This window comes from Triturus cristatus, chromosome 8, assembly GCF_964204655.1.
Source record: "Triturus cristatus chromosome 8, aTriCri1.1, whole genome shotgun sequence".
Taxonomy (NCBI): Eukaryota; Metazoa; Chordata; class Amphibia; order Caudata; family Salamandridae; genus Triturus; species Triturus cristatus.
Genome location: NC_140591.1, coordinates 1,125,336,280 through 1,125,348,930, shown reverse-complemented (window position 1 = coordinate 1,125,348,930; position 12,651 = coordinate 1,125,336,280). Strand labels below are relative to the sequence as shown.

General features: G+C 44.1%; 1 protein-coding gene across 12 annotated transcripts in view; it reads left to right on the top strand.

The window, feature by feature from the left end:
• Positions 1-234: 234 nt before the first annotated feature.
• Positions 235-12,651, top strand: part of MAP4K4 (mitogen-activated protein kinase kinase kinase kinase 4) — a 528,397-nt gene continuing 515,980 nt past the window's right edge. For all 12 annotated transcript variants that reach the window (XM_085622755.1, XM_085622753.1, XM_085622748.1 and 9 more), the window contains exons 1-2: positions 235-569; positions 1,120-1,185. In XM_085622755.1, the coding sequence (XP_085478881.1) occupies positions 513-569; positions 1,120-1,185 (123 nt within the window). In that variant the 5' untranslated portion in view covers positions 235-512. The remainder of the gene's footprint in view (positions 570-1,119; positions 1,186-12,651) is intronic.

The following is a 12,651-nucleotide window of genomic DNA, read 5'->3' as shown; positions in this document are numbered from 1 at the left end:
TTTTTCTATTCTGCACGTGTTTGCACTGTACCTATAGAAAACGTAAGTAATCACGCAACTAGATTAAGAAAACTGAGTACAATAAATGAAGGTTACATCTTCTATTTCAATATGGCACTTGAATTACCTCAGCCTCTGGGACTGGCCGTGGCAATCCAGTCTGCTTTCTACTTCTAGTGCTGAGGCTGGGGAGTGGCTGGGATTTCTTTTCTTTTTTTTTTTTTCTCCTCCGCTGTGTGTGTGTCTATGTTTCCTAGAGGGGAAGGAGTGCTGAGGGCTGGAGCAGAGGGAGGCAGCTCGGTTCCTGCCAGTGGGAGCTGCAGCCGCAGCCTCACCATGGTGTAACGTGGAGACAGCTGAGGAGCAGCGCACAAAAGAGAAGCATTGCTCGGCTCAGTCAGCAGCGGGTATCCGCCGCCAATGAGGACTAGGGTGCTGTGAAGCAGGGTGGGGGAGCACCGCCGCTCCACGCCTCTTTTTTTTTGGAATTGTTTAAACCGAAGAGGGGGGTCATGGCGAACGATTCTCCTGCGAAAAGTCTGGTGGATATAGACCTTTCTTCTTTGCGGGTGAGTGTGAGGGAGTCAGGAAACAAAAGAAGGGTGAAAGGGTGGTCTGGGAAGAGACGTAGATGAATGGGAGAGAATGGGGTGGGCTTGTCCCCCCGGTTTAATGTGCCTTCACGTGCTAGCCGGGGAGTTCTCGGGGTGGTGGCAGGAGCTTCACCCTGAATCCGGTTTCAAGGCTGCCCTGTGCCTGTTTTTCCCCTCCTGGTGGTTGGAGTTAAGACGTTTCTTTCTCCCTTTGTTTGCATGCATTCATTGAAGGGGAAGGCTGCCAATTTTTCCTAAAATCAACCGTCCCTCCTGCCCACAGACGTTAAGATTTAAAATGACACCCTTAAAACATATTCTGCTTTTGTTTGAGCCCCTTGTTGCCAGTGCGTTGTGAGGTACAGCTGGCTTTTGAGCTGGCATCATTCCCCTTGTTTCAGTCTTGTGGCAGCTAGCCCCAGACAGCAGTAATGGGGAGCAACAGCTGCCTGCAAGAGCTCCCCTCGTATTCTTTGCCGACCCTCCCTCGCAGCCCACTGATTGCTGTTAACCCTCTCTGTTCCAGGACCCGGCTGGGATCTTTGAGCTGGTGGAAGTAGTTGGAAATGGCACCTATGGGCAGGTCTACAAGGTGAGTGCTGAGCTTGTTTGCCCTTCTTTTTCGTCCTCCTGGCTGTGAAGGGTGGGCCCTTTTGTCTGGATTTGTTTGACATCGAGAACAATAGACGAGCTACACTTGCACTTCAGGGAGAGCCCGTGCATCTAGAGTTGCTCACCGCTGAGACTTGACTATTTTGAGCCAAAAGTTACTGTTCGAATAGGAATGTAATTCCCACGCGTGGGACTCGGTCGCAGTTGTTTATTCTGACTGGTTAGGAGTTGAATAGCGCTCCCAAGGTTTGAGACTCGATGTGTGCTTTCATCAGTTGTCTTGCTTTTATAGTGCTACATGATCAGCTAATGTAAACTTGTAATTTTTCTTTGCATTGTGGCACGCAAAGTTTTCTGTCCTTTGTAAATGCAGCTCTAGACATCGTGTAATGCATAGAAAATATAGGACTTTAGCTATAGCAGCAGTAGGAGGAGATTTGAGATGAGTAAAGGAGAGATGGAGGAGGGAATATTCTCTAGAAGTGGTTTAAGAAGAGAAATTAGGTATTCAATGAGTCTAGGAGGGATACATGAGGGAAGAGTTTAGAAAGGCTAGTTTGGGAGATCTGAATACTAAAAAGAGGTTTGAGATGATACAAGGAGGGGTAGAGGAGGTAAGAGTCTAGAAAGGGTTATTTTGGAGATCATAGTAGTAGAATGGGATTTGAGATGAGTCAGAGAGTGGACATAGTGGATAAATTGAGAGAGAAATAGGGTAGTACACTGGAGAGAGTAATGGAATGAGGTTTGAGATGAGTCGTAGAGAGGATGTAGGGAATATATGGAGAGGTAATAGGGTAGAGCATTGGAGATGCTGAATTAGGAGTAAAGTAAGATAAAGGTACATGGAAGGTATATATGTATAAGGAAGGTAATACATTTAGATTTAAGTTGTATTTATTAAACCACGGCTTTCATGTGTTGTACTTTAAGCTAATTTGTTTTTAATGTATTTTTTCCTTTTAATTAAATATTGAAGCAATTGTAGATAGTTATGTTAAAAATGTACTTATTTATCCAATGACCTATATACATGTTAAACATAGAATAATATAACCATAAGTAATATGTACATTCATTAAGCAGACCTAATGAATATATATTTATAAACCTAATTATTATACACAGGAATAGACATATCTAGATACAACCATATAATCCAAATAAATGCTGATATACACTGGGATTTGCTGTACAGTTATGTTCGAGTATGGAGATTATGTGGGGAAGAGCCAACTCATGAGTAGTCTTCTGAATTAAGATAGTTATCCATGGATGTTATGTTTGGGGATAAAGTGTACCATAGTTTGGCTACTTGAACAAAGAATTATGTTCCACCTATGTTTTTGTTTCTTGTATGGTGGGACTTTGGGCAAGGTGCCAATTTGGAGCGTAGGTTCCTTTGTTGAATGTATTTGGTGATTTTATACCTGATGAAGAGCTGTCCTGTTCCATGTAACGCTTTGTGGGTGATACAAAGCAGCTTGAATGTGGATCTTCTGACAATCGGTAACAAATGTAGGGCCTTCAGGCAGGGGAGATGTGGGCTTGTGGCTTTACATGTAGGAGTAGTCTGGCAGCAGAGTTCTGAATACGTTGTAGTCTTTTAGTAGTTGTTAAAGATCGTCCGTGGTAGGGGCTATTGGTGTTGCAGAGTTTAGACCGTACAATAGAGACAGTAGCCTGGACTTTGTGTGGAAACCCCAGGTAGGGGAAGATGGTGTTGGAGTTTTTATAGTAAATAAGCTTGATACTGCTAGTTTGTCCCTCGGGCATTCATTGATAGCTTCGAGTTCATGGTCATTTCGAGGTTTCTTACTTCCTTAGATGAGTTAGGCGTGCGACCAAGGCAGTAAAAAGGATTTTTTTTTTTTTTGTACTTCGTTAATGCTTAGAACATTAAGTGTGTGCTGACTGTTAAAATCAGTAAGTATTGTGCAACCGACAAACAGAAAGACAGACCTAACTCTGAAGTGTCGACTAACTACCAATTACTGACCGTTCATACCCAGACATCACTTCCTGTGACCAAGAGCACAAACACATTTAGTTGAGAGCAAAAATGTAAAGTATTAAGGGCAAAATAGTATTTGCAGGCGTGGGACTCAAACTCATCTGGACTAGAGACCTATCGAAGTGTGACTTTCTTTAAAAGGTGTGAGACTTGGTGTCTTCAGCTGAATGCACTGTTGTTTAGTGTGGCAGCCGTCGTTGGCTCCGGTCGGCTACTATATTGGTCAACTTATTGACTTGAATAAAAGGTTTTCACTTTTTCACCAGTCTTATTCTGTACAAGGTTCTGGGCCTTATCGTGCAGGGTCCGTATGCTGTTATCATCACATTTGCACACCAAATGCACGCATCCTTGCTTTTGTGTACACAAGCTGTACTCCGTGGAAGAGTAGCACTGGAGGGGGTTAAGGCGGGGGTGTAAAGTGACCACGGAGCGCTCGTTAGGGCAGCAAGAACGGCTGTCGTTGGAGGGGGTGTAAGTAAAGACCAGAAAAGACAGGAAATCCCCTCGCCTCCGTCTCGGCTTCTGTGGCCTTTCACAGCGGGTGGGGGGAGGGTGGTAAGAGGTGTCTGTCTGGTCTCGAGCCTCCGCGCTGGTTAAAGGGAACATGCGCGCATCGTCTACATGACTGGACCCAGATACAGTCGTGACTAATGGGCTGCGAACAGTGTATTTCCTGTTGAAGAGAGCACAAACGCTCAGTCTTGATGATTAAGAGTTTTTGCAACGGATATGTTAACTTTCATCCTCTTTTCACCTGTATTAGTATAAATAACAGTATAAACCATCAGCATAATTTGGTTTTGCATACTGCGTTTCTCACATCGCATGGTTTGACATTCAAAGCATGCATTTTTACAGTTTTGTGGGAGCATGTTCAGAAACGAGGTTGTTTGCGCTGCATTGATTTTTCAATTAATTCCCCGTAGGTCTGTTCTTGTAAATATTGACAGTTATTTGTTGGTGTATTTCAACACCAAGTAGATGTATGGATTTGCTGCGTCACCATGCCTGCCCGGAAAGCCCATCCAAGTGTTGTTGGAATGCTGCTGAACACTTCTGGTTCACGGATATGTCTTTCATCTAACCGCTTGAGTCCTGCCCGGGTAATTTAGAGTACAGTCAATGTTTCTTATCCCTGTGTGCCCACGAGAAGCATTGGACATCCATATAGCTCCTTGTTTATCACAGACCTGTGAGCTTGAACCAGAGACTCCCTAATTTGGTCCGGGGATCCTTGACATGGATGCAGTGTGTGTTCTTTAATCTTAAGTAGCTGCAATTAAGGAATGAGTCCATGAATGGCAACTTCTGGCCAAAACGTTGTTTTTTAATTAGAACTCAATTATCATGTCGTTTTCCCATCTTAATCCCCCTATTAAGTCCAACCATCTGTTCTTCCACCGTGCTACTTCGATGAGGCCTTCTCTAATCTCTGTGTGGGAGGAAAGGAAGCTTGTGTGAGAGTCTAGCCTGTTTGACAGGAGGAAGCCGTGCTTGCCACAGCCTGGTACCCTATTTCTGAGAGTAACTTTGAATAAACAGAGGTGGCCAGAAAGCTCGAAGCGTGCTCTGTCTCATCGTCCCCCATTGTAGAAATAGGCTTTTAAGCGTATACAAATTTTCCCAAACTAAATGGTGAAAGCCATTTGCAGTACATTTGTGGTAAGTCTTTGTTCAGAAAAGAAACTACTCGCAATGTGGCAGATTTCTAAATCTCTTACTGAGGATTATAATACTTTCAGCAGCAGTGGTTTGTCCATCAATGGCTGCACCTCAAGGGGGGAACCATGGTGCTAAATAAATCCCCCCCCCCCCCTCCTCCAAAGTGCCTCGTTTCACTCTGTTCGTTTCCATGCCTAAGAACTTTTTTCGCCATGTGGCATAACCGTCAACATTGACCTTGGAACAATCGATCGATTTCCTGCTGCATAAGTAACAATGAATGGCAATGCTGGCAGTCTTTGTATATGACTACCAAAATCTAGTGTCTGATTTCCAACCCAACTTTTCTCCAGTGCTCGTCATAAACAGGTGTGAATCCAAAGCGTAATTAAATTCACATGGTTACCACTGTCTAGGTGGCGGATCAACCACAGACTGATAAGGGGCAGCAAATAAACAGGAGGGCGTTTGGGTTGACCCTTTGTGAAGTAAGGCTGGGGACACGTGCCCTTTCATCCCGCCCTCACTTCCTGGCTGTCCGGATGATTATTGGACCATCTTTTCGCCGATGGGTCCTTTGCGCCGTTGGCAGGTCCTTATTGTTAAAAACGCAAATTTGAATTTGCATCAGCCAAGTGATGTCTGCAGCATACAATCGGGGTACTGGGAGATGAAATACCAAGCAGAGGTGTGAAACCCTAATTGTTCAAGGGGAGGATGAGTGGACTAGAAGAGAACCAATTTATTACAGAATCCAGCCATCCTCTCAACCTCCGCTGCAACTAAGTCCTGTTGCTATATTAACATTTCACTGATCGATAACTACACAGCAAAGAAATACACTTGACATTCACAAACTATACCTGGGACATGAACATCGTATGAGAAAGCCAAAAAACGAAGTTTAAACAACAGTGAGTTGCTGTTAAGGACAACTTAATTTCACAGGGTTACAAAATAATCCAGAAAAACGGTTAACGAAACGGAGGAGGTTGGGTGGCTGGTAAATTAACAAGGGAGGTACCATGAACCGAGAACCAGTTAACATCCTCCAGATCAGTAGCCTGCTTCGCGGGTAGATGCGTTTGGGTGCAAGCACTAACTTTGTTACAGTTTTCTACTTTATTCTAGCTGTAACAAGTCATTTTAGGTTAGACCCTTGCGCTGATGCTAAACCTGCAGATACTGTCTGACCTATCAGTGATGGGGAAACTCCACTTCAGGGGGTGGATACCTAAAATTCAAGGTGTGTATGCGGGGGGTGTTTTCAGAAACTTGAGTTTGAATTTCCTGGCTTCATCAAGTGAGATAAGGTCCCACGAGCATGGTAGGGCATACTCTTCACTTGTTTATTTTACATTTTTTAAGATTTAAATAAAAGCCTCGCAGGGACGTCCAAATATGGTTTCACCAAGCTTTGATAGTATGCTTACTAATAAGTGACTCGTACCACATTAACAGTGTAAACCACAGCCTGCACCTAGCTGGATTAGACGGGTTAGAGGTAATCTCTTACAAAGCACATTTGGTACTACCCGGAGAAGGCCTAGAGACTAAGATGACAATGATGACGCCTGCCTAGAAAGTCGCTGTCACAGCAGGACTATATCAGTCGGCTCCCCTGCACCCTACAAACCAAAAGAACAGAGGAAGGTCCCAGGGAGACTAACAATACATGCATCATATTTTGTACCTACATATCTTACAGCGAAAATCATGACACAGATACGGAAATGCACTCTTGTGTGTTAGAGACAAGATGTGACATAAAGGATTCAGGATAAGAAACTGGCGCACTTAAGAGGACAAAAAGACATGGCTGCTTTTTCCCCCTGCAGGAGACCTTGTGTTTATGGCTGGTCTCCTTGGCTCACGCCTCCTGTTGTCTGCTGATGATGGTTTTTGCTATATTGTACACTCCTTGGCTGTCTTCATATGTCCTTGGTTTTAAAAATGTTAATAAAATTGATTATTAAAAAAAGACACAAAGAACATAGCACGCCATGAGCATTGAGTCAAACAAGCAGTCAAGAAGTATTGAACCTCGTCTTTAGATTACCCGATTCGCAAACTTAAAAAAATTCTTATGTGCATCCATGCAGCAATGTGATGACCTCCTTTCATTCTTTATAACTAAAAAAACAAGTGATTGCAGATCTTAACATATATCCCAGAAGATTCCCCTTAACTTCCTCAACAAGCTTTGGCAATAAAGAAAGGAAGAAGCTAGCAGACACAATTGGAGCCGCAAACCAACTGATGGATCCTTTTAACGTTTAATGGCTCAAACAAATTTTTGCAGGACTTTCATCCAGACGAGGGCATAATGAGCAAATGCTGAATACATATTGTAGTTGCACCACTCTTGACAAACTGTCAGCTGACCTAGACGTCCTTGCTTAATTACAGGTTAATTCCTAATCTACTTTACACACAACCTTGAAAATGAAGTCACAAGAGAACTGCAGGAATGCCAGGCTCTCTTACCAATCAGGGTTCAGGCCCATAAAGGGGACGAAAGCAAAGGTAGTCCATATCACACAGGACCCCAGTTGTCCTTAAGAAGCATCCAGCTTGCTCTCAAAACTGCTCTATTGGCTATGAGTGGAGGTCCCTGAAACAAGGGCCCAGAATACAAGCAAAAACCGTGCTGTCAGTAGGTACGAAATGGGAATCTCTAGTCAGCCAAAGCAACGAGTGACCCTGCAGATATAGTGTGCCAGGTAAAGTTTGGAAGACTAAATGTTGAGGGGACGATCTCTAGGAGTACAAAGTACAACGCTGTAGGACACGCCTGCTCGCCAAAGGAGAATTGTTCAAACAGGTAATGCCAGAGTTGAGATCTGCTGACCCTGCTACGATGATGGGCCTCCTGTGGATGTGACTAGGAGATTATTAGCGATGTGTGTATGAAATCATTGGGGGAATGATTGTCCTTTTGGATGCTAGAGACATCCGCAGTATTTTCCTAGGAGGAAAAGGATGCTTGCCTTGATCTTCCTACGTTATTGTAATTAATACTTGTTCTCGCTCACATTCGGTTCCCTCCCCATGAGTTGGGACTGTCCAGATCTGCAGATTTGTTAATTTCCCCACGGAGATTGGCGACGTTTTCTCCACGCCTGAATTTCCAGGCGGAAAGAGATACCACAGCATTGAAGAGGGAGGGTGGTGACTGGGCTGAAGGGGGAGGGATAGAGTGGGAGCTGTCAAGGTAGGCTGCAGCGCTTCCGGCGATGACGCAGTAAGAGTTGGCTGAGTGGCAGACTGTGCTGAGCAATGGGCAGTTACAAAGTATGGCTTTTCACAGAAGCGAGCCACCCTGTGTCTTACTGTTGCCCACTCACCCAGTCCTGTCACTGACAGGTGCCCCATTCAAACAGGAACATGGGAGCGGGGACCTTAATGGGCACAGAGGCCCTTGTAACGAGGCACATGGAGTCTAGTTTACTTGGTGCATGTGAAGTTTGAGAAACCTCGAATTTGGGGGAAAGGGGGTTTGAGGAAATGTGTGCGTGTGAAACGCGACGACGCTACGACTTTCATTTGCCTTTCTTTCTAAACAATGTGTTTTGAAAACAAATACGAGTGCAGTTTGTAGTTCGTTTAAATATTTAGGCGTTAAGTTAAGAACAAATACAATTGTTTTACTTTTCATTCCTGCAGAATTATATTTTCGCAAAAAAAATTCATGTCGTTTTTTTTTTCTCCGATTGCAGTAAGTTGGGTTTCCAAGTGTTGCATTTATTTAATTCACTCTTTTGTAGTCTAGTCTTTTACTTGGTTTACATAAGTCGTGATGGAAATCCTTGCATCTTTGCTTTGTATGCCTCAAGGCTTCCATAATTTGTTTGTTGTACCCCTCTATGAAAGAGAGAAGTGTTACGGGATAGGACCAACCTTGTTTCCTAATACACATGTTCTTGTTCTGGCACAGGGCGATATTCCAATAAAAGTTAAGGATTTTCAATGAATAAATATCAGTTTTTGTACTCTTGTACGCACTAGGACGATGCACGTTGGATACTAATTTAGACCGTTTCCTCAAGGGTTTATTAGTCTCTTACCCCCTCCCCAGCTATATTGTGCTTTACATATAGCCAAACCATGGGCAGGTTGCCAGAGTTTGTTTTTAATTCCTTTGCACCTGTCGTTCTCACCCCTATCGTGGCAGACACCGGAAGTTTGCCCAGTCGCAAACCGACCCAGTTTATTTCCAGTAAAAGATAATTGTGGTTTGTTTTTAAATTACATTTTTTTCCAGACCACATCACCAGTCAGGGGTCGGAGACACACATGGGAGACAGGCGCCAGATGTGTATTTTTATTTTGCTGTCTTGCTCAAGTTTAGATGCCTCGAAGGATCAACAGCTCTAGGATAAATCCTGCATTTCTCGCTGACCTTTGGCCTCTCACTAGGCTAACCCATTTAGCAATGATTTTTTCCCTCGCCCTTGTGTTCAACAAATATGGTTTGCCTCATTAGCCCTGTCTCTGGCCCGGAGAACAAGCTGTTCACTTGATTGCTCACCCACCAGGGATGGCACTGCTAATAAAGCAAATCCCTCTTTGTCCTATGAAGAATGTGTTTTAGGCATGTTTGCCTTATTTTTTTTTACACAGAAACAGCCTTGAAAAGCACATTGCAATAAGCTCCCCAACACGTGCTAGGTGTTTCCCTCCATTAGTTGCAGTGGAGACATTAAGTGGTAATATCTAACCACCTAATACTGTCCTCTGACTCTGCCTGCATTTATTAGTGGTGATGCACTCCGATTCAGTGATGGCGCTTTACTCTTGTTTACACGTATTTCTAAGCTCATAGTGTTGTTTTTATTAACTCTTCTTTGGCCGTACTGCGCAAACCCACCAGTATTTCACCCTTTGTCCTTGCAAGGGTGTTTTAACCCAAAATATCATTCCGCAGAAATGTCGTACATGTGTACATCCTAAAGTTGGAGTGGCTACTCGGCAGGTAAAATGGGGGAGTAGTGGTACAAACTAACTTGCAGGTGTCTGTTTATATGTAATTTTTGGTATTTGGATGGTCCATTGTGGGTCGAGAGATGCTAAGGATGTGGTCTACGAGTGTAGCAGCACTGGCCAAAAGAAAGCCAAAACAAATGAGGAACACCAAATTCTTAAAATAACTGCAGTTTAGAAAAAAAATAAAGCGATCCTGAAAAAAATGTACATTAGATGACTTTGAAACCAGCCTTTTGTGGCTGTTCCAATAAAGAGTTTTAGAGAAGTCGTAAATGTCCACCCTAAGAAGTACCCCTCTATTTTGATCACTTTTCCAATTTATGTCGGATTCACCAAACAATTTAGAAATAATTGTGTGTGCAACATTTAAGTGTGCAGAAGTTCTCTCTTGTATGTGTAACTGTCACATAAACATCCATTTGTACATTTTACTTTTTTCTTCAGTCTTCCAGCGTAGAAGCCCCTTCTACTGTCCACCCAGAATTGAGGAAGTTCTCTTACAATTCCCACCCTGGAACCCACTTACCTCCTCTCCTGCCTTTGACAAGAGCGAAATTGCCTGCAAGGGGTATGTGAATACCCACAAACTTACAATTCCTGAGTACATTGGCTTACCTTTTCCAAGGACACTCACGTTTTTATTATATGGAAAATTCACTTTACTTGCAGGTTTTCAATGCCTCTTGTTCCTTGAACACAATCCTATTAATTGTCTGTACCCACTCAGATAGGCTTCAGTCAGCTTAGAGCAGCCTTTTGGAAAAACTTGATGAACGATACTTTGCCCCACTCACATTGTTCTCTATTCGGTGCCCCCATTGTGAACCCCCCCCCCCCCCCCCCCAACTCGACCATCTTGATCATGGGCAACCACATTTGTTCGTACCGAGGTCAGAATGCTGTCTAGCAGGTTGTTTGTTCAAATTATTTATTTTTGTCCCAAGTTGACACTATTTAAAAGCACTCTGCTTCACACCGCTATTTACATTTGCTGTAAAAATATTTTATTTTTTCCTGTATATAATCATTTGAAACCACTAAGCTAAATGTATAGTTTTCCTTGCAGCCCTGTGCTTGTGTCGTCTAAAATATATGCCTTTCAATTCACTCCATTGAAGGAAAGACAGTTTTACTCCAGTTCTAGATTAGCTCATGTTAAATTATTTTTACATTCTAGAAGAACTACCTGCAGGAGTCTACTTGTGTTTGCGGCAACAGTGTTTCAGAAGCACAAGGAAGGATTCGAGCTGGATCCTCCTTTTTTAGGTCTTGCCTGAGCCAGCGCGCATGCGCTGCTCTGCGAGGCTTTTAGTAAGGGCTTTAAACTCTAAACACTCGCTCGTGAGTTTTTTTTTTTTTTTTAATCTCCCGCTATTGGCCTTTGCATGTGTCTTTCTAAGAAAGACAGCACGCGATTGGCCCAGGGCGGGTGCATGTCCCGTCTTTGTCCCCTGGCCTAGGGTGCTCGGGAGCGAGCAGCGGCCCCGCTGCATTCCTTAAATTGTTTGCAGTGCGCATCTGTTACCAATTAGCGCGTTCGCCGGGCAGCCCCGATTTTTTTTTTTTTTTTTTTTTTTTTTTTTTGTCTCTTCCCGAGCTTCGTAGACCATTCTTAATTGTTATTTCTCAACTAACAAGTTAGTTCCATTCACTGAGGAGCATGGAGTGAGCAGTGTTTCATGTCTGCAGGTGGTGAGCATCCTCAGTTGTTTCTGGGGACAGGGACACAAGGTGCTATACTTTGCATGTCTATCGCCTACCAATTGCACACTGCTATTCCATGCTACTGCTTCTGACAACGCCGGAAGCAATACTGTTTAATGCCCACTTGCTGCCAATGTAAATATTACATCGAGGCCAGGGCAGACTATGCTGTCCGAAACTGAGTGAAGCCCCAGCAGCCAATCAGCTGTTACCTGTGTGCATGTGCTCCGTGACGCCAATGAGACCTTGAAGGTGAGGATCTCCTCAATCGCCATGTTACTGGTGGGACAGGGAAAGGGCACACCCATCTGAATGCACTGGTGCTGTGCGATCTTCCTAACCTGCAGCCCTCCCCTTGGCCGGTAATGCAGGGGGCAGAGGGTGGGATCATGGCGGTGACGTGACAGGGGTTTTAGCAGCAACCTGCCTGGGTTCACCGCTGTAGCACTGTCAGCCCGCCGCTTTGGCAGCCTGCTAGGCGCCGTGGTGTGAGAGCAGCCCCACCAAAACTCACTATACATCACATCCTGCCAAGGACATCTGGTTTCTCATTTACCGATAAATGGTATAAACCTCTCACACCTTTGTGGGAGTGGTACTGAGAGGAGGGGGTGGGACTCTGTCAGTGTGGGAAAAGCATTCCCAGGCAGAATGCATCTCGTAGCCCGTATGTGGCATGACATATGCAGACTGGCTCTGGGTGAAGCTGGTGCACCTTGTAGCTCTCCCTGATATAATGGTGCCAGATCTAGACTCGGTATGCATTCCTGGCAACAATATTGGTGCTTCCTAGCATTATAGTGGCCCTACCTTGTTGGAGTGGGCATTACAGGGAACCTTCTGTCAATATAATGCCTCCTCTGTGACGCACATTGTGGGTGTTCTAACATAACCGCAGCTGTCCATTGCATAGTGGTGGCTCTCTCAACGGTTCTCACTCTGCGTGGAATGTTTTTGTTTGCTGACATTTTTTGCCTTGGCACATTTGGTGTTCAAATCATTGTGTAAAATGTTTGATATTCAGATCTGATTTGTGCCACAGTGCATTTGTAGGGACTGCTGTACCAGGCGTTGCCT